General features: G+C 56.3%; 3 protein-coding genes across 3 annotated transcripts; 2 read left to right on the top strand and 1 right to left on the bottom strand.

Annotated features, from left to right (window-relative positions):
* The first annotated feature begins 29 nt into the window (after positions 1–29).
* PEX16 (peroxisomal biogenesis factor 16) lies at positions 30–6,743 on the top strand. Its single transcript, XM_084207326.1, has 11 exons — positions 30–214; positions 356–391; positions 603–679; positions 1,942–2,075; positions 2,381–2,487; positions 2,957–3,037; positions 3,956–4,108; positions 4,455–4,527; positions 4,807–4,926; positions 5,136–5,200; positions 6,345–6,743. The coding sequence occupies exons 1-11, from the start codon at positions 46–48 to the stop codon at positions 6,401–6,403; spliced, it is 1,074 nt and encodes a 357-aa protein (XP_084063452.1). The 5' UTR covers positions 30–45; the 3' UTR covers positions 6,404–6,743.
* A 1,298-nt stretch (positions 6,744–8,041) lies between these two features.
* FREY1 (Frey regulator of sperm-oocyte fusion 1) lies at positions 8,042–8,611 on the top strand (the record flags this gene model as incomplete). Its single annotated transcript, XM_084208708.1, has 3 exons — positions 8,042–8,109; positions 8,321–8,388; positions 8,475–8,611. 3 exons carry the CDS (start codon positions 8,042–8,044, stop codon positions 8,609–8,611), a joined length of 273 nt encoding a protein of 90 aa, XP_084064834.1.
* Positions 8,612–8,865: 254 nt separating this feature from the next.
* Positions 8,866–19,171, bottom strand: MAPK8IP1 (mitogen-activated protein kinase 8 interacting protein 1). The gene is made up of 10 exons (XM_084207618.1): positions 18,925–19,171; positions 15,184–15,265; positions 13,770–14,642; positions 13,079–13,154; positions 12,471–12,643; positions 12,078–12,187; positions 11,838–11,957; positions 10,734–10,804; positions 10,299–10,397; positions 8,866–9,860 (listed from the first exon to the last, which is right to left on the bottom strand). Exons 1-10 carry the CDS (start codon positions 19,084–19,086, stop codon positions 9,788–9,790), a joined length of 1,839 nt encoding a protein of 612 aa, XP_084063744.1. The 5' UTR covers positions 19,087–19,171; the 3' UTR covers positions 8,866–9,787.
* Positions 19,172–20,363: the final 1,192 nt, after the last annotated feature.

Genomic DNA, 20,363 nt, shown 5'->3' with positions numbered 1-20,363 from the left:
GGGGCGCGGCGGGGGCGGCCCCGGAAGCAGCGCGGCGGCTGCACCATGGCGGCGGCGGCGGCGGCGGCGGCGGCCTCGGCCCGTGCCCGTAGAGCCGGCCCGGTGTGGCGGCTGCGCCTGCTGTGCCAGCGCTACCAGGAGTACGTGAGGCGGCACCCGGCCGCCACGGCCCAGCTAGAGGGCACCGTGCGGGGGCTCTCCTACCTGCTGCCAGGTGCGGGAGCGGGGAGGTGGGCGAGCCTTCGTCCCTCCGGCCGGGATCTGGGCCGGGGCGGCGCGGGCACCGGGACCCAGCGGGGAGTGGGGGCTCCCCCGGCTCCGGGCGCTCGCTGTAGCCGCTCTCTTCCCTTCGCAGGTCGCTTCTCGGACTCTCACGCGCTCTCGGAGCTCGGTAGGTGGGCAGCGGGCCGGGGCCGGGGCCGGGTGCATGCGGGTCTTGCTCCCCGGGCTCTGCTCTTTTCCATGCATTCTCGGGCAACTCCTGGGAGGAGTCTGCACATCTTGCTACCCTCCTTCCCTCATCCCCTGTCGGAGGCAGACAGCAGGGCCGGTTTGGCTTGCTTTCTGTGCATCCATTCTGCGTTGTTCTCTTCCTTTTCCAGTGTACTCTGCCTCCAACCTCCTAGTGCTGTTAAATGACTGGATTCTCCGAAAGGACTTGCAGGAAAGCCTGCCAGTGGTAAGGCTGGAGCGTGTGGGAGGAGGATTTGGGACACATGCTTTCTTCCTTGCAGGAGCTTTCAGAGAGTGTCTGTAGAAACTTAACAGGTCTTTGCTAAGGCCTCTCTTTGTGGTCAGGTATGGAGAAGCCAGAGGCAACCTCTGAATGCAAGTAAAATAATCAGCCCTGTCCCTCAGCTCCTGGCTTGGAGGTGTGGCCAGAGCACTCCCTGGACCACAGAAATCAGGCCCTGACTTGCGCCAGAAGCTCCACAGGCTTTTTTGAGAAGCTCAGAACTTGAGCTAGGTAGAGGTGTTGATGAATAAACCATTGCTGTTTACACAGCAGTGGCTCTGGAGCACTGAAGCTCTTGATTCCATCTCTTCCTTTGCATAGTGTATTGAGTAAAACAAATATAAGTGGTTTGCTACTGTGTCTGTCTTGCATGAGCCCCAGGCTGGCTCCCAGCATTGTTAACCCTTTGGGGAATGGGGAAGAGGTTGGTTTTTTCCAGAAAAGGCTCTTCTGTTACAAACCTGCCCAGTGTGTGGCTTGGGTGTCAGCAGCTCCCTGAATGGAACATCAGGTGTGTAACAAACAGAAATGCACAAGACTTGCTTCCCTGGTTAAAATTGAATATAATTTCAACTGTATTGTCTTTATTGATGCTTTTCAGTGAATCAAACCCTGTGGTTGACAGCAGTAGTAAGTTCCCACATGGATAGCAGAGACCTAGACTGGAAGAGGGCCCGCTGTCTTGGGGTTCATGCCTGAAATCTAGTCTGGTGCTGTGTTCAGCCAGCATTCATTCTGATGTGGCTGTGGACTCTGGGTTCCCTTCCTTCTACTTCAAGTACACTCCCTCATCAGCTCTGTCCAGAGAGGAGGTTGTCTTCTGTCTCAACTCTGGGATAAGGAGGAGGGGAGGGTTTTGCTATGGAGCTCAGGCACAGTGCCACAACCTGGGAGGCTATCCTGCTGTGTCAGTTGGGGTAGAGGCAATATACAACACAGATGTGATGTTCTCCCTATTTTTGGAGTGGTAGCTCCATGTGATGCTGTGATGTCTCAGTCAGCCCCTGCCTGGACGTAGATAAGTGGGCTTGTGAGTAGGCTTCAGCCACAGTGAAGACATTGCTTTTTGTTTCTGGAGCTGTGACTTCCAAGGCCATCTGGTGCTTATTTCCGAGAGTCCCACCAGACTGGGCTGTGTTTCTGCCCTCTTTAACTCCCAAGCAGAACCTGCATCCTGTCCCCCTCCTCCCCTCTGTGTTTTGCAGTCGCTGCCCCAGCAGAAGCTGCTGACCTGGCTGAGTGTACTAGAATGCGTGGAGGTCTTTGCAGAGATGGGGACAGCCAGGGTGTGGGGGGAGATGGGCCGGTGGACCATCATTGTCCTCATCCAGCTGGCTAAGTAAGTGCTGCGGGCAGAGGGGAAGGGGCAGCGTGCGCTCGGAAAGGGGACCTGGAGGGCGCTCCATAGTACCCCGAAAAAAATCCCACACAGGACTGAGCTGCCAGTCCCTGAGGCTGGGGGAATTTGGAGCCCCATGGTGTACTGGACTCTGTGCCACACAAGGGAGCACTTACACCTCTCACCTTGCCAGTTGCTCTGAGGAGGTCCGAGTGTTTCCCTCTTCTATGGAAGCCATCTCTCCAGTGTAACAGGAACACAGCTCCATAGTCTGGTATTGAAGACTTCCACATGTCTATTCACAGAGCCATCCTTCGTCTCCTGCTCCTGCTGTGGTACAAAGCTGGCATCCAGACGTCTCCTCCCATTGTGCCACTGAACAGGGAGAAGCAACAGCCTCTCCACCCTCAAGGTGAGCCCATGGTGTTGTCATCATTGGCTTGGTGCCTTGCTGAGCCACATGTCTTGTCCTGCTAGAATTACTAATGAGAGCAGTGGCTTGTGCAGCACATGGAACCATAAGGTATCTGTACTCAAGGCTGAGCTGTGTTCAACTTTCCACTCCTTGCAGAGGACTAGTTAGCTTAGTGGCAGGATTGCCCTAGTATCTGGAAGGAGAGAATGGAGAAGTCCAAGCTGTGAATTTCTGGCTGAACCATGAGTCAGGCTGCACATGCCCTGGTCTAGTGATGAGGAAAGAGGCCTGAGACCTGGGCAATGTCAGGCAAATCTACCTTTTCACCCTCTGCCTTCTGTTAGCCCCTGCACAATGGTCCAGTTCGCACTAAATCAGCTTTTCAATCTGCTCTTCTTAGTGGCAGCTCTGGAGTGTGAAGTGTAATGCTTTGAAGCCTGATCCCTGTGGCTGTTTCCTTCTGCAGGCATGGAAGACAACTCCTCAGGGAAGGATCAGACCTATGTTGGCAGGCGTTCCAACCGTGTTGTGCGCTCTCTGCAGAGCAGTAAGTAACTGAGCCTGTTTTGCAGCCTGAGCTGTTCCTGCTCTGTGCCTTCATGGATGACATGGGTGTGAGCAATAAGGGGTAGAACCTTGTATTGGGACATATCTTGCCAGTCACTGGGCCCACTGTGGGTAGGTGGGGGGTATCAAAGCAACCAGAGATGTGCTGCAAGGCTAGCACTAAATTGTGCTTCCCAAGTGAGCTGTGCAACAGAGACAGCTCTTCATCATGGATATGCTTTGAGGAGCATGGATCTTACAAGTACCTCTTCAAGCTTTCCACCTTCACAGTGCAGAAAGCAGGGAAACAAGATAGGAAGGTGTCTTGGTTTGGGCTGGGATAGAATTAGTTTTCTTCCTGGTAACTGGTATGGTGCTGAGTTTTGGGTTTAGTATCAGAGTAATGTTGATAACATTATTATAACTGATATTGTAGGTTGCTGAGAAGTAGCTATTACTCCAAGTCAAGGACTTTTCAGTTTCCTGGGTTCTGCTAGTGAGGAGATGCACAAAAACCTGGGAGGGAGCATGGCCAGGATGGGTGACCTGAACTGGCAAAAGGGATCTTCCATGCCGTAGAACCTCATGCCCGCTGTATAAACAGGGGGAGTTGGCTGGGAGGGGCCAATCATTGTTTGGGAACGGAATGGACATCAGTCTGGGGATGTGTTTCTTGGGTTTTGTTATCTTCCTTTTCATTACTGTTAATATTGTTATTATTTTTATTTCAGTTATTAAACTGTTCTATGTCAATGCAGGAGTTTTACCTTTTCCTGATTCTTCTCCCCATCCAACCGGCTGGGGCGGGGGTGTGAAGGGTTCCAGGGCCTGGTGGAGTGAGCTAGAAGTCATGTGATACATAGTTTCCAGCTGGGACAAAGCTTTTATTTGTGTTAGTAAGCAGACCTGCTTGTTTCAGCTCCGTCCCTGCAGTCCCGGCACTGGGGGTCCCCCCAGCAGAGGGAGGAATCGCAGAGCCGAAGAACGGAGGAGATCAACCAGCCTCCCACTCCTCTGGGTCTCCAAGAAACCATCGCAGAATCCATCTACATTACCCGCCCCCTGCTCCACCGTATCCTGCCCTTCTCCGTGCGGGCTCCCAGCACTCGCGGGTGCCAGCAGAGGGTGCTGCGGGCTCGGCCGGGTGCCGGGCAGGGCCTCGCCAGCTCCGCTCCCTGCGCGGCCCCCCTTGGGCACGGGACTCACGTCTCTTCCCGTTCTTACGCTTTGGTGCCTGGCCTCAGCCACTGGAGCTGTGGGTGCAAGTCCTCCAGCCTTTTCCCCGGGGCCCCCAGCCCTGCGTTAGCATGTATTCACCTGTGCTTGGAAGAGCTTTGTGAGTACACAGGGGATCACTTCTCTGCATGCCTCTTGTTAGGAATCTCTCATCTTTTTATTCCTTGACTGTGTATTCCTAGTATTGAGTTTAGGAGTATGGGGCCAGAGATCATGGAAGCCCTGGCTCCTCTCAGCAGTCCTGGACATCTCGAGGTCAGTCTGATGAAGAGTCTTTTAGGTGCTTGGTTTGGTGGTGGCATCACACTTCCCCGTTTCCCAGTCCTGGGCAGGCCCTACTGAGAGAAATATGCACCTGGGATGGTCTTTAGCTTGGAGGTTGACACGTCTTTTACAACACTTACAGTGCTCTCTGTTCTGAGCTGGTGCGGGCTGCTCTGCGTGGAGCTGAGAGTGGAGGGCTTTAGAAGCCCCCTTTCTATTCCCTGCTGGCTGCTTTTGCTGTGACTTAGCTCTCTGCCCTCCTCCTTCCAGTCTGAGTTTGCTGAGTGATCTGAAAGACCTGAACAGGCGAGAGCGGGCGGAGCTGAGGCGACGCACCATCCTACTGCTGTACTACCTGCTGAGATCTCCTTTCTATGACCGATACTCAGAGTAAGGGGCCCTTGCTGGGCTTTTCCTGAAAGTTTCCCTTTTAACTGAAATAGCATCAGGGGACTGGGTGAGTAGGTCTGAAGATATGTGGGTGCCTGTGACCAGGTTAATCTGAGCCCTTGTATAACAGCTGCCATTGCTGTTTGTGTGTAGCAGCTGGGGCAGGAGATGTCTGTTGCTGGACTTGCTCATATTCTCTCCCTTTCTAGGGGCAGGATCCTCCTCCTTCTGCGCTTGTTGGCTGATTATGTGCCTGGAGTTGGCTTCATCACACGTAAGTGGGTCCCACTGTTATATCCCCATTTATTTATTTATATCCCAATTTCTGCCTGGTGAAGAAAAATGAGGGCAATTGGGAATATTTGTCAGTGGGTTTCCAATTTGGGGAAGGAATTGGGAAGTCCCTAGAGAGGTTAGCACTAGAGCACCCTCTGTTGATGCTTGAGTAATTTTTAAATGCTGAAGGAAAAGATTAATTGCTTCCTGGCTTGATGACAGTAGTGAGCCTCTGTGTGCCCTGAGGCTGCAGAGCTCGGTGTCTGCCACTTAGGCCTGTTCTCCTGAGCTTCCTTTCTGTACCTCAGCTGGTACACCAGGGCCCCAGCTTTGCAGCCCTGTACTGAACTCTTTTCCTTGATCTGCAGTGTGGACATGAGGGGTAAATGGGTGCATGGAAGTATTGAACCAAGCAGAAACTGACTGTAAATCAAAGGGCCAAACCAGGTCTGTGTTCTAGCTCTTCACCAGAGGATCCCTTTATTATAGGCCAGCATTTCATTTCCCTCCACTCTTCCCCTGATGATGTTAATCTTTTTGTGGAGTGATTCATGGCAGTGATATGACATTACATCAGCCTGGCATCATGGGATTGCCCTTTCTTTGGGGAGGTCACAAAGCTAGCTAGCTCAGGAGCCACTTCCTCCAGTGAGTGATTTCAGAGAGGCTTTGGAGCCTGCATTAAATAAACCCTGTGCAAAGTAAGCATTTTCGCTCTACAGCAGATGCTTCTATGTTTGCACCTGCTCAGAATTGCTGCGTTATCTTCCTTCTTCCCTGTCACAGCAGTGTTCTCCTGACTCTGCATGTGGGTTTTCCCCTTGCACATTGCAGACCCCCTTTCCCACTGCAGTTTGAATGTGTCAGCTCTGAGGGAGTGGTTGGTGTCCCATGCCATGGCCGTGCTGACCATGTTTCACACCCCTCTTGGTCCTGCTCTGATCTCTGGCACCACATTGCAGTGTTCCCTTACATCTTGGCAGGAGTAACTGTACTGTATTCTTGGGTTCATCTGAGTTGTGTAAGTGTGAAGATTTGGGGTTGTTTGGATCATAATGAGAATTGAAGGATATACCCCACAGACACAGCGCTTTAAATTGTTGCCTTTCTACATGTATGATCTCTCTGTTTTCTTGTTTCAGGGCCACTGATGGATTACTTGCCTGCTTGGCAGAAAATCTATTTCTATAACTGGGGCTGATAAGAAAAGAAGATGCTTACTTTCTGCTAAAATCATGGCTGGGCATTCCTCAGGAGGGCAAGCAGGCTGGGGGAGGGATGTTGATAATAACGTCTAATTTTCAGTTAAACCATAAATGAAAAGTTCCTGTTCTGCAGAGCGGGGAGGGGGTTGTATGTAATTTTTTAACAGATCTAGGTGTGAATGATGGACACTAAATGTGTGGGGAGACCCTGGCCACCTATTTCTCTGGACCATTCTGTGGCTGCAGTGATAGTGATGGGACAACTTCTGTTTTGAAGCACTTGATTTTTCTTCTTTTGTACAGCTGCGCTATAATAAAGCCAGGCAGCTTAGTGGATTTTGGGAGAGCACTGTCTCACATGTCGTGGCGCTGAGGTTGACCCACAACCTGCTTGTGTTGGCCATGCCTGGCCCATCTGCTTGGAGCGGATTTGTCTGTCAAATAAACTGACTAAATGGAGAGAACTGAGCTGAAGATCCTCTGCCTCTTTGCATGGGATCCCTTGTATCTGGTTGCCAGCAGGTCTCTCTGTCAGAAACAGCAGCTTTTGCAGTTGTCTACCCTGGGATGCTCTGTCCTTTAAAAGCCTTTTGCTCTGGCCTGTGTCAATCAGGGCCCCACATGTTGCTCAGCTGATGACTATAGCCTCTCTAATTCCCAGTGCCTGCCTCAGTCCCCAGAATCCTGGGATTCCCCTGGGGGTACACAGAGCTGCAGTGTGCAGGCTGCTTTCCTAGCACCTAATGTGTGTTAAAAGGGTTTGCAGAATGGCTGCCAGCCAGTGCCTGGGGGCTTGGCCAAGGGCAGAGGAGAAGTGATTAATTCAGCAACTCTGCTGTGTCGCATTTAATAAAGGGCCTAGGACAGGCCCGTGTCTCTTCTAATGGGGGGACAGTTGAGGCACCTGTCTGCACAGTGAGCTTCTGTGGAGGCTCCCTTGGCCAGGACAAAGGGTTAGTCAGCTGGTGGCACTGGACTGCCTCACAGGCAGTTGTCTGGGTAGTAAGTGTGCCCCAAGTGGTATCAGGAACATTCCTACCTGAACCATCCCTGAGGGATTCTCAGGCTGCAGGGGTCACAGCCTTTTTGCCTCAGCACCCAGCATTGGAAATGTAGTCACACACATCTCTCATGGGCCACCACAGCTGGGACAAGGGGACTTTGTCAGTGTGAGTGGTCTGTGTTGCCATCTCAGCTGGCAAGGCCCTGCAACGTGGTAACAGCAGCACAGAAAAGCCATGACCAAGGAACTGTGCTCCCTTTGCTCAGTCAGTCTTATAGCAGAGGAAGATGTGATGTGAGATGTGTCTCCTGGGACAGAGTGGTACTGAGATGAGATGCAAGGGTCTGCTTTTAGGGGTTTGAGAGGAAGGTACAAGCAGATCCTGAGGGACAGAGACAGCCCTGGAGCTCTGACTATATGGAGGGACATGCACCAGCACAATGAAGGGTCAGCAGCTAGCAGGGCCCAGGCAGAGGCAGCCCTGGACCTGAAGGGGACAAGGTAGGAAGGGACAGCAGCAGTACCTTGGACGTGCCCTGTCCGTGCCCCACCCAGAGCACGTGTCCTGGGCAACCGGGGTGGCTCCTCTGTGACCTTGCTGTGGAACCAGTGGAACCGGTCAGTGTGCACCATGCTGTGCTGCCTGCTGCTCCTCGCCCTGCTGCTGGGAGCTGCCCTCCCACAGCCTGCGCACCAGAGGTGACGGCACTTCCCTCCTTCTCCTCCTCCCTGCCCCGGTACCTGCAGGTACCCCAGGGCCTCTGACATGGGCTGGGACTTGTGGCACCAGGCCTTGAGAGCTGGCCAGACTGGGCGGAAGATGCAGCACGTGGGAGCTCCTGTGCCAGCCTGGGTAAGTGGTGTAGGACCTTGGCTCACTCCTGGCCCTTGTTTTCCTCTGTAGGGACAGCTACTCAGTTCCTGAGGATTTCTCTGCTCCTCTGGAGCTTCCACAGAAGCACTTCGGCCTGGTGGATGGTACAGTGCTCTCCTTGCCCCTCTGAACCCCCTCTCCAGGTGGGTGGTTGTCCCGGAGCTGAGCCCAGCCTCTGCTGCACCCGCAGATTACGGCATCAAACCCAAGCAGCCTGGCTTCAGGACATGGGTGGCCCTGGCGCGGCCGGCGGAGCTGCGCAGAGCTCGCAAAAGCAAGCGCGACGGGCTGGACCTGCTGGAGTACTACGAGGATGGGCGCCTGTGAGCCAGCGTGCCCCCATGCCCACCACAGCCCAGCAGGTGAGGGCTGGAGCAGCACCTGCCAGAAGGCCCTTTGGGCCAGCATATGATCTCTGGCCTCCAGGATTGCAGTCAGGGCTCTTGGACCAACACTGAGAAGCTCCAGTTCCTCTTAGGGTCCCACGGGAAAGAAGCAGCCAGGGCCCAAACCCTTTGTCGTGGGAAACAAACACCACAGTAGCTCTGCTCCAGGAACCATCATATTTAATAGTTGTTGCCATCACAGCAGATCCAGCTGAAGCACAGAGATCACTGGCTGCAGGGACCGGGACCGGGAGAGCTCTTCTACCTCCCTGGTGCTTCGCACGGCTCCCTGTAGCCTTTAGCCCTTCCCTGCCCCACTTCAGGCAGACACCCACCTTTGTGCAGGGGCTGAGCCCCACTGAGCTGGGGTGCCCCTGCCCTGCCTCTGCCACCTGCAGCTTGGGGGAGAGGGGAAAGGGGCAGAGAAAGGCTTCCCTCCCGAGGGTATAGTTACTGCAGGGAGGTATGAGGGGAATTTTTCTCTCTCCCCAGGGCATGGATACAACATGGAAGGGGTGGGGATGGTGACAGAGGCAGGGGAAAGCTGTCTCATTGCATTCTGGATCTGGCAGAGGAGATACCGGGGCTTCCTCTGCCACCCCTGCCCTGCAGCCACCTCCCCAGGGCTTGGCAGGGAGGTGATCCCATCTCCCAGACAGGAGCCAGCATGTGGGTCTTGTTTTCTTTAGCTGCTGCATCATCATACTGCAAGAGACTGACTCTGCCACTGCAATTAAAAGTCACCCCAGATGGATGTGACAGGAAGCTGTGCTATGGTCACAAGGAGATGCTGTCACCCCAGCCTGCAGCTGTAAAGGGCACGAGCACACTACTGCCCCCCGCCAACTGCTCACAAGCAGGGCACCCAGAGGGTGCTTCTCCAATAGAATAAACTAAGAATATTTTGTACAATAAACACAATTTGTCCAGCCCTCCCCCCTCCCGTCCCCCCAGCCCGAGGAAGGGGAGTCACGAAAAGAGGCGGTGCTCCGTGCCCCGGGGAGCCCTGCCCCGGGCCCGCTCCTCCTCCAGGCTCAAAGCAGCTCTTGTCCATGCACGACACGGGGAAGGGGCGAGACTGCAGCCCTGGCTGTGCAGGAGGTGCCTGTGCCAGCCCCTACTCCAGGTAGATGTCCTCTGTGGGGCACGTGTACTCCACATACTCCTTGTAGAATTGCTGAAAAGCCCTCCTGCAACACAGCACCAGGCAAAGCTTAGCAGCAGCCTCCTCACAAGGCAATTATAGATCCTTGTTTCCATCCTGACCCTCACTCCTTACCCTGTGGCCTGTTTGACCCCCCAGGCCCTAACCTCTTCTGCATTAGCCCCAGAGCTGCCATCAGAGCCACAGGGTCTCCATCCTTGCTCTGATTCCCTGCACAGAGCATGACTTTCAGCCATCTGCCTGCAAAGCCTTGCCCTGGGACTTGTTCCAGTACTGTCAGGAATATGATGCCCACAGCCCTGTCAGCCCTGACTCTCAAGCCAAGCATCTCACTTGAGGAAGAAGTGCCAGCCTGGGGCCAGGTCCAAGCCCCACATGTAGGGGGAGATGGCAGGATTCAGCCTGGCTGTCTTGTTCCTTCTGCCCTTTATGAGCCAGCCTTCTCTGCCCAGCCAGGACTCACCCTACAGACTCTGCCAGGGGCTTCGTGGACTCCTCCGAGACGAAGACATGACAGGCAAATCTGTGGTCAGCAGGGTGCTTCGTGATGAACCCAAAATATCTGAGGGCAGAGAAAGTGGATGTGACTGGACCAGCGGACCAGCAGGCATAGGTACCCCAGCATCTCTGAGGCGTATACCCTCCCTTAAGCATAGGGATTTGGGACCTGAAATCTCCTCCCCCCATAAATCCTGGTGGCCACCCCAGGCTCATGCCACAGCCCATGTCCAGAGCTGTAGCACTGGGCTCACAGGGAGCCCTCCAAACCAGGGCCCTGGGAAACCTCTTCTTCCCTTCCTAGCCCCAGTTGTGCTACCCCCAGGGAGCAGGAAGGCAGCAAAGCCTCACTGCTGACCTACGGGTGTTGAGAGCTGCACGACACTTCCTTGCTACTCACTTGTTGTTCTTTGGATGGTACCCACAAAAGGAAATGTTCTTCAGCTGGAAAAAATGGCTACACTTGTTTACCTGGGGAGGAGAGAGAGAGAGGGGAACTGTCAGAGTTTTTCTCCCCACACCCTGCAGTGCAGCTGGTCTCTGGCCACTGGAAATATGCACTTGGAGACTGAAGGGTGAAATTAATTGGAGACTAATCTTGGGCTGCTATCAGCAGCAGTTTCAGGATTGTTCCAAGCACCTGAACAAAGGGAGCTTTTCCAGGCAGCCCTGCTGGCTGTCACCTCAGCTGCCTTTACCGCCAGTAGCTCCTGCAGGATTTCCCTGGAGGCCCTGAGTCAGACTGTACTCAGGTTAGAGTCAGCGCTGCTGTTCACCAGCACACACAGCCCTCCTTCACTAAAGAGGCTCCCAGAAACACTAGTACACAGGAGACAGATGGATAACTTAGAACTAAACAAGTCAATTCAAGCCCGGGTGTCAAAGGGTCCCAGCCAGAAATGAAAACTTATTTATACAAGTCTAAAATGCAGCTAAATTGATGGCATCCTCTAGATATAGGCAAGATTTGCAGAAACCTCACCCAGCTCTATCACAACACTCACAGCCATGAGCTACTCCTATCCCTCAGCTGGAAGAGAGGTTTCCCAACAGCTTGCTGCAAAGCCCTCACTTTCCTCTGCTCAGCATCCCAATGTGCTTTACTAGGCTACTTATGCAGAATGCTAATCAGCAGCCTGCCCTTGCCAGATAAAGAGATTACAGGGCAGATCTGGAGGACACCACTCAAAATAGCAGCAGAAAGGTTTAGAAGCAGCTGACAGATTACCGGGTACGGCTCAGCTCGCAGCATCCCAGCGCAGTGACGTGCCTGGCAGCTGTGAGAGCATCAGCTGGCAGTACTGCCTGGAGCTGGGGCCTTGTGAGGCATTGGGGACCTCGATGGTGGGCCTAAAATGCTGATGATGGTCTTTCTCACACCCTCAGATGTGGGGCGGAGACCCTTAATTTTGATATGCAATCATGGCCTGTAGCACAGAGGGTGTGAGCCAGTTCAGAGCAGCAATCAGGGAAGGGATGAGATGAGCAGGGAGTGGGGCACTACCTTGCTGTTCTCCTTGGAGTCGTCAGCTTTGACAGCAATCTTGACCCCGCGCACACTGATCTCCAGGACGCAGCTGGAGGGTGGGTTAAAGTGCACAGTGAGGCGGCGCGTGGTGGCAATCTGCAGAGAGAGACAAAGCCGTGGGACACGTGAGCAGCGATGATGATTCCCCACTGAGGCTCTGCCCTGCTGCCAGATGGAGCAGGCACTCCTGCTCCCTGGGATGGAGTGGGACACTACCTTCTGCATGGCCGCACAGAGCACATCATTGCCCTTGTGGTAGGGAACCTGCACGGAGCCAAGGAACTTCACCCGAAACTGGTCCACCCAGTCACTGCTCTTGGCCAGAGCTGGAAGAGAGAGCACAGGCCAGGGATCATCTCTGGTGACCAGCTATGCGGGCTGAGCTCCACCTCCCCTCTCCAACTTCCCACCCCTGTGCTTTTCCCTGCCCAAGAAAAGCTTCCCTCAACACGAGCTACCAACTCCCAGCATCACAGCAGAACCTGCTCATTTGTTCCTGGTGGATGCCCAGTTTGGTCTCCCTGCCCCCTGCTCAGCACCAGACTGCTCAGCAGGGAGGATGTGGTACAAGCCAGGGACATCAGCAGGCTGCACACAGAGGCTTGATACCTGTTACATGGTCTGGGTCCTTGGTGACTTCAATAGCATAGTAGGCAGGGAAGATGCCTCGATCTCCTGTGCGCATGTTGTAAGCCTCATACCAATAATCTTCTGCCTGCACCTCCACCAGCAAAGGATCATCCACCTCCAGCTCCAGCTCATCCGCGTGGCGAGGCACAAACCTGGGCAGAGAGGCACTAGCAGCTGGCTGGCTAGCAGTGCTGGTGACCTTCTCACTGGCACACACTGCTGGGGCACTTGCCACAACCCAGGCAGTGCCCTGGTAGCCATGGGGACCCGACATGCTAAATAAAGCACTGGAGGAGGTTTGGGCTCAACAGGCAGCAGCATCCTGACACCTAATGTGAGGGTATCTCCTATTGCACCACCCAACCTGCTCCTCAGAGGCCCTCACTGCCCTTGGAGGTCTTGCCCATGCAGCAGCCTGGGCAAATGTTGCTCCTGGGCAGGGCATGAGCTACAGGCTACAGGTTTGCTCCCCAGGGCTTCCCACAGCAGAAACACTGGAGTTTGTGCTGGCCCCACCTCGGTGGGAGTGCAGCACCAGCTTTCCCCTGATAGAGGCTGGGGACACTGCCAGGTGCCTGCAAGCTCACCTAAAGACAGCACGGTGAGTCTGCTCCTGCTCCTCCCCGTTGATCATGCAGGAGAACAACCCAAAGGACTCGGCACCTGGGGACAAAGGCAGAGGAGGACATGTCAGCATTGAGGGATCAGCATCACAGCCTGGAGAAGGACATGGGCTCAGCTGCCTGCTGAGGCTCCTGCAGGATGGCTCATCCAAGACAAAGCCATGTGATGCCACAGGAGAGAGAGACATGGCTGGAGCTGCTGCGCTGGTGCCCATCAGTCCCTGCTGGGAACAAGGCCTCCCTGCGCCAACACAAACAGCTGTGACACCGGCATGGGACCAGCCACACCATGGGAAACCCTGCCTGCTGGCGCATGCCAACAGTGCTCTTCTGGGCTTGCAGAGGAATGTGGCATGCCAGGAATATGATGGCCCCTTGTGAGCTCACTCAGCCTTCCCCTCAGCATGGCCATATCTTGGGCATGCCTCAATGCAGCCTCAAACAGCTACTGCCACCCCCACCTGACACTCATGACATTTTTCCAAGCCCCACCATGCCTCCTGGACCACCAGGGACAAAGCCACAGGCTGCAGCAAGCAGAACTGGGGCTGATGTCTGCTGGCAGCTTCCTATCTCCTGAGCATGTACCAGAGACAGGCAGGGCTGCCAAGGCAGGCAGCCTCCAGCCCACCTTCCCCCAGTACCCAGCACTCACTGGAGGAGCGTGCCCGACCACTCATGAAGACATTGAGGAACTTCTTGGAGAAGTGGATGTCTGCCTCGGGGGTGGAGTCCTCAGAGAGGCAGACTGAGTCACGCTTCAGCGCATCCTCCTCGTACTCCTCGCCAATGGCCGACTCATAGGGCGACGAGATGCAATTGTCGTAGACCGTGGCCGAGTCGCTCTCATCACTGTAGCCTGAGTAGCACTGCTTGAGGCTGACCAGCTCCAGCTGCACGTTCTCATCCACCACCAGCGTGTATTTGACAGAGTCATAGGAGAGGGCACTGGTGTCCGAACTCACAGAGGCTCTCTGAAGGTTGTGCCCCGGCCGGGAGCCACCGCTCCCGCCACCACAGGACGCCCTGGGCAGGTTTGTCTTGTCAGGGGAGGACATGTAGTCCAGCACCTCATCCTCCTCACTGATGGAGGGGTTGGTTTTCCCTGCCAGGGCAGAATAGCCAGAGGTGTCAATGTCGGAGCTGATGGACATGCGGTTCTCACTGGACTGAGACAGGAAGGGCTTGTCAGTCTCCAGGGGGTCCGAGTTCTTCTGCACGGGCGTCAGGTAGATCTCCTCTGTGGCCTCCAGCCTCACATCCGTCTGGTAGCGGATGCGGTCCCGGTGGGCCTCGGGGCCCCTCGTTACCACCACGACGCTGGCACCGTGTGGTGGGGCCCGGCTGGGGGCCTGGTGCTTCTCGGGCGGCCGGGACGAGGCGACGCAGGCTGGGGCCATCTGCGTGGCTGCTGTGCGCCGGCACGGGCTCTCCGTGGATGTGCCCCGGTCTTTGGTGGAGGTTGTGCTGTTTTGGTGATTGACCTCATCACTCAGGCAAACGTGGTCATGGGGAGGGGTCTGCTCACCTGTAGGGAGAGGAGAGCAGTGTAGACAGCCACACAGAGGGAATGCTCCCCGATGGGGAAGGTGTCCAGGGATGCCACCCAGACTCACAGAATCATAGAATCATTTAAGTTGGAAAGGACCTCTAAGATTCTCAAGTCTAAGCATTAACACTGTCAAGTTCACCACTAAACCATGTCTCTAAGCACCATATCCACACAATTTTCCACACTTCCGGGGACGGTGATTCCAGCACTTCTCTGTTCCAATGCTTGTTCAATATTTCAATAAAGAAATATTTTCTAATATCCAACCTAGACCTTCCCTGGTGCATCTTGAGGCTATTTCCTCTTGTCCTACTGTGTGCTGCTTGGGAGAAGAGAACAACTCCCAGCTCACTAACAAACTCTTTTCAGGTAATTGTAGAGAGCAAGACGTACATGCACCCTGCATCCATGTGGTATGTTTTCCCCAACCTCCTGCTCCAGCACCACTTGCCTCAGGCTCCTGAGCACCATGAAAGGGTGCAAGGAGCTGACCCTGGCCAAAAGCCTGAGAACTCACCCGTTTTCAGAGGGGACGACGACCGGGACACCCGCTCCTGCCAACTGTGCTTTTTCCCCAGAGAGTTGTTATTCAGAGTGTCCTGAGGAGAAGAACAAAGCTGCCTTATAGCCTGAACAGTAAACAGCATGTGGCATGGCAGCACCCATTCCTCCCTGGGTCCACAGCACCCCTCTCTGCTGGGGCACGTGATGCTCAGAGAGACCACCAGCCCCACATCTCACCATGCTGCTGCTGCAAGAGCTGGCATGATGGCTGAAGCAGGGTGGACAAGGAGCCAGCTGGGCTGCATTTCTCCACCAGAGGAAACTTGGCTGCAGAAGCCCACAGCTGGACAGTCCCAAGACAAAAAATTCAAGACCTGAGCCTGCCTGCATGCTTTGCTCCCATCCTGCCAGCCCTGCCCACCTTCAAACCACTCAGCTTAATGAAATGGGGGAAATGCCAAGGACCAGGTGTTGTGCTGCTGCTCAGCTAGAAGTCAGAGACACTGGACAGATTAATGCCTACCCCTGGAGACATCTGTATTGGGTGTACACAGGGGCATACACAGATAGCGTGTACATATGCAAATCTACACATACACAGTTCACTAGCAGCTGTCAATCCTGAGCAGCATGAGAGGAGAGGCGGGATCGGGCCATCCATGCTGCCCATGCCTGGGTGTGTTTCTGTGGGTGCTGTGCCCTGCCTGCCCAGCCCTGGGTGGCTGGCCATGCCTGGGCACAAGGGAACACATGCTCAGCCTCGCTGCAACACCCAGGGAGCAAAGGGCACCAAGTCCCCTCTAATGAGGACCCTCCTGCAGATGAGGGACAAGTCCTCCCTGCCTGCCTCCACAGGCTGTGGCATCCTGCCTCGTGCAATGCCAGCCCTTATCCATCCCCAGGGTCTCCCTGGCTACACGCTCTCAGCCCCTCCTATGGGGCACTGAATGTTTCTGCCCCAGCAGCAGCATTTTGCACTGTTAGGTCTTACTTAAGTACCAAGGCCCCGCTGGGACTCCCTGGATTTTCTCACGGCCTTATCACCAACCCGCAGCTGTTCCCAGCAGCACAGGAGCTGCCCTGTCCTTACTTTGCCTCCTCACTGAATGAAGGAAGCCTTTGCCCCAAAATTCCATCATGTCACACACTGCTGAACCATGCCTGCCAGATCCCTGCCTCCATGTGGGGAGGGACAGACACCCTTCAAAGAGCTCTGGCAACCCCCCACCATGGCCTCCATGAGTCCCGCCTGTGCCAAGGCAAATAACAGCACATCCCTGCTAGCCTTTCCCAGGGACACGATGGGCCGGGATGTGGGCCAGGCAAGCTGTCACAACGATGGCCTCTGCGTGCAGAGTGCCACGGGGCCAGCACACACAAGCCAGCCTGGCTGCCTGGACTGGGACAGGAGGCAGCAATGCAGCAGGCACAGCCCACTGAGCCTGCCCATGCCCACAGGGCCAGAGCACTCCGGGGTCTGTAATGCCCCGCCAGGCTGCAGAGGCATTCACAAAGTCTTAGAGGAAGAACCTAGCCAGTCACAATAGCTTTTTCTTGCCCTCTGCGAAGCTGACGATGTTTCTCTCACCACTTCCAGGCCACCTGCCTGGGATGATGATTATAGAGGGCCCTGCAGCAACTGAGTCTTCACCAGACTGGGCCCTGGTCCCACAAGAGCAGAGGGTGGGATGATGCTTTGCTTTGTGAACACCCTGTCTGGCAGAGTGCCTGGTGCCCCAACTGGGCATTCAAGACAGGATGCATGGCAATGGTCCCTCTCTTCTGACTATTTGTAGGAGAAGGGAGCTGGGCAGCTCAAGGGGATGCAGTGTCTCACACAAGTGGAGACAAACTGGGGACAGGCTGGTCCTCAAGGCATGCCCTGCACACTGCCCTCTCCCCAGGGCACCACATGTTGACAGGGAGAAAACGCCTCTGGCTAGAGGTAGGGAACAGGGACCCCAAACACCTTACAGCCAGTCTTTCACTAGATCCTACCAACAGCGCTATCCTAGCCTGCCAGCCATGCCACAGACCTGTGCCACCATCCCCGCTGGCTCCAGGCTCCCATTTCCAGCTGCAGCAAAGCCCCCTCTCCCATTCTCCATCTCACAGTGAGCTCCACAGCCTCCACCATCTCCTTGCAAGGGAGCCATCAGCTTCCCCTTCCCCCTACCATCTCTGCAACTCCCCCCACCCCCATCCCTCTCCAGACACCTGCTCCCACCCCCGGACACTGGTTGGGACCAAGTGTCTGGGAGAAGGCCCAGCTTTTCCCCACCTCCCCCAGCTGGATGTGGCTGCCACACACCACTTGCTCCTGGGGGTCCCTGCACAGGGTGGGACAAGGCTGCTGCTGTCCCCTTGTCCATTATGCTCAGTGGAGCTCCCCCCCGTCCCCAGCCCTGCTGCCTTTGTCCCCGGTGCCAGCTGCCTGCGGGCGCCTATCCTTGGCTCTGTGCCTTCCTCCTCCTCCTCCCACCCATGGCCTCAGGCAGAGAGCTGGCATCAGCTGCCGGTGCTGGGCTGGTGACACCCAGCTCTGACTACTCCCCATCTGTCACCCACGGGGACACCTGCCTCTCACTTCATGCTCCTCGGCTGAACGTCACCGCGACGAAAATCCTCCTACTTGGCAGAAGGCAGAGCTGAATGGAGGAGGGCGGCAAAAATAGCCCTGCATGTTGTGCACTTTGCGTGGGCTTGTGAAGTTTGCAGAAGTGGCAGAGCAAAGGGACTCCAGCCGCTGCCTCGGGGGTCAGGATGCAGGGCACCAACACATCATCCACTCCAGGCAGGGGTGACAGTAACACTATGGCTGTGTGGGGCAGGCAGTCTTGGCTAAAACCATCCAAAATCTTTACAAAATCTGAGTGTGAGGGAGACAACAGTACCCCCTTGTTCTCCTGGCCACCATTTTGGGCGTTGCTTTTCTCTCTCTCAGATTTTGTACGGGGTTCTGACGTTAATGTTTCTCTTGCCAAGCACCACCGCTCAGAAGCTGAGGCCACCAGGTCCCCACTGCCAGGCATGGGGCACCTGGTGTCACCAACCTGCCCTAGAGCTGGTGCTGCCCCAGCCCGCGGCAGTTGGAGCCCAGCCAGCTGTTGGTGCCGGCCCTGGGCTCGCCAGTCCGTGGCGTGATGCCCCGTCCCGCGATGGCTCATTCAAGCGTTCGGTATCCACGCCTCGTTTGCTCCCCAGCCCACGGGAGCCCTTCGCAGCTCCCACCCTGGCCCTGCCGCACGGCTCTTGCCAGGCCCCCGGACCCTGCTGGGCCACATCTCTGTCCCGGCACGATTCCTGGCGTGCTTTCTCTCCACCTCGGCACCAGAGATGAAAGAAGGACCCACCCGGCGCCTAAGCCCCCTCAAAGAACCCCCGCCGAGCGCAGTGCTGGGATGCTCGGCGCTGCGCAGGGGCGGCCGGGCAGAGCGTGCTCAGGTCCCCGACACCCGGGGACCCCCGGGTCCGCAGATCGCTCCCTCCGGCTCGGCCTGCGCTGCGCCCGCCCGGGGTAACGCGAGCGGCCGTGAGAAGGGACCCCCGGATGGCGGGGGCGGCTGCCCCGCCGAGCATCGCGGGCAGCGGAGCCGAGCCCCGCACCCCTCCAGCCGAGCCCTACCATCCCTTTCTATTCCCTCCCCCTCCCTCCATCCGCCCGAGACAAAAGCCCCGGCAGACGGCGGGAGCATCCTTCCACCTCCTCCTCCTCCGCACCACCCAATCGCCCCGAGCCCCCATCCCGCCTCACCTGGCTGCGAGGCACCTGCGGGAAGAGGTTGAGGGTTGTGGGTCGCTTCGGCCTGTAGACTTCGGTGGTCCCGGCCGGGGGGTCTTTCTGCAGCGGCTCGGGCGCCGTCTGCTCCTCGGCCGGCGTGTCCCCCGCCGCGTCGATGAGGTCGAGCTGGAGCATCTCGGCCTGCAGCCGGCTGGCCTCCCCGCCGCCCGCCGCCCGGGCCGCGCCGCCCGCCCGGCTCACATGGCCCTGCCGGGATTAGTGCCCGCGATCAGGCCACCGGGCGGGCGGGACGGGCCGCCGCGCCTCCCGCCGGGGCCGGGCAGGGGGGCCGGGGCCGCCGCATCGGCACCCGCGGCCGCTGCCTTTTAAAGGGGCAGCGATGTTATTCCCGGAGCCGGGGAGCCCCGCGCCCCCTCCCCGCCTCCCCAGGCAGGTAGGTGTGAGCAGCATCCTTCCTCCCTTAGTGATGGGGCTTATTCCCGGCAGGTGTCTGTCTGTAGGTACATGCAGCCGTCATATTCACTACGAAGCACGCAAACGTGCACACCCAGGTTTCATCTCGACATAACAAGGACATTTTTTACAGTGAGAACAACCATTCTGCAGAACAACCTCCCCAGGGAAATGGTAGAGTCCTCATCGCTGAAGATTTTCAAGACGCCACTAGAGAGTGTGCCAGATCGTCTCACCCAGACTCCCTTTCCCACACAGGGTTTGGCCAGGTGATCCTTTGAAGTCCTTTCCAGCCTGGGCTGCCCTATGACTCTTCCTTCCAAGGCAGACTGTGCCTTTTCTGGGTTCTTGTCCTGGCAGGTGGGACTCATGCAAGCATGTAATCAGTTTGATCAGACTTGGTCTACCCCCTGACTGGAGCAGGTCACCTGGGGTCTTGTCCATCACACCTGAACATCCTCACAGCTGGAGAACCCACCACCATGCTGGCACCGTGTATAGCATTGCTACTACTACTTTTTCTCTCTAGGGGGTTGAAATTTTCACTGCACACCTCAGAAAGGAATCAGGCTCCTCCTTCCCTGTAATGCCCACTTGGACGAGCAGCTCCTTCCCCCTTGTCTTACGCATTGAGGACAGCTTTCTCTGCCCACTCCTTGCATGCATTTGCATATCTCAGACCTGAGGCTATACGGGAGGGATGCCTGGCACTGGCTCTCCAGTCACCTGCTGGTGGTGGCTGTGCTCTGGCTAGAGGCAGCTCCACTCTTCCCCCTGTACCCTTTTGGAACAGGGTGGCCATTGTGGCCTGTGGGGACTGTGAGGAGCAGGTGTCCCATCCCATCACCCTGGCTGGGCCCAAGTGCTGAGCCACCACACTCCTTGTGGCTGTGTTGCTGGGCGAAGAGGCACCAGTGTCACCTCTGTGTGTGTTTAAAAGTCCCTGAGTGCCTTCCCAAGGCCCCTTCCTTGCATTAACCGGAGCTTGCGCATGCACA

The sequence above is a fragment of the Fringilla coelebs genome (genome assembly GCF_963513975.1).
Source record: "Fringilla coelebs genome assembly, chromosome: 6".
Classification (NCBI taxonomy): Eukaryota; Metazoa; Chordata; class Aves; order Passeriformes; family Fringillidae; genus Fringilla; species Fringilla coelebs.
This window is presented reverse-complemented; position numbering and strand designations above follow the sequence as displayed.

Bases quoted from the DNA above. Each gene is read 5' to 3' on its own strand.
- PEX16 (XM_084207326.1), top strand. From the start codon at position 46: ATGGCGGCGGCGGCGGCGGCGGCGGCGGCCTCGGCCCGTGCCCGTAGA. The intron at 680-1,941 runs GTAAGGCTGGAG...TGTGTTTTGCAG, and splicing joins TGCAGGAAAGCCTGCCAGTG to TCGCTGCCCCAGCAGAAGCT. The intron at 4,528-4,806 runs GTCAGTCTGATG...TCCTCCTTCCAG, and splicing joins GCAGTCCTGGACATCTCGAG to TCTGAGTTTGCTGAGTGATC.
- MAPK8IP1 (XM_084207618.1), bottom strand. From the start codon at position 19,086: ATGCTCCAGCTCGACCTCATCGACGCGGCGGGGGACACGCCGGCCGAG. The intron at 13,155-13,769 runs GTGAGTGCTGGG...CTTTGTCCCCAG, and splicing joins TGGTCGGGCACGCTCCTCCA to GTGCCGAGTCCTTTGGGTTG. The intron at 10,805-11,837 runs GTAGTGCCCCAC...TCTCCTCCCCAG, and splicing joins ACTCCAAGGAGAACAGCAAG to GTAAACAAGTGTAGCCATTT.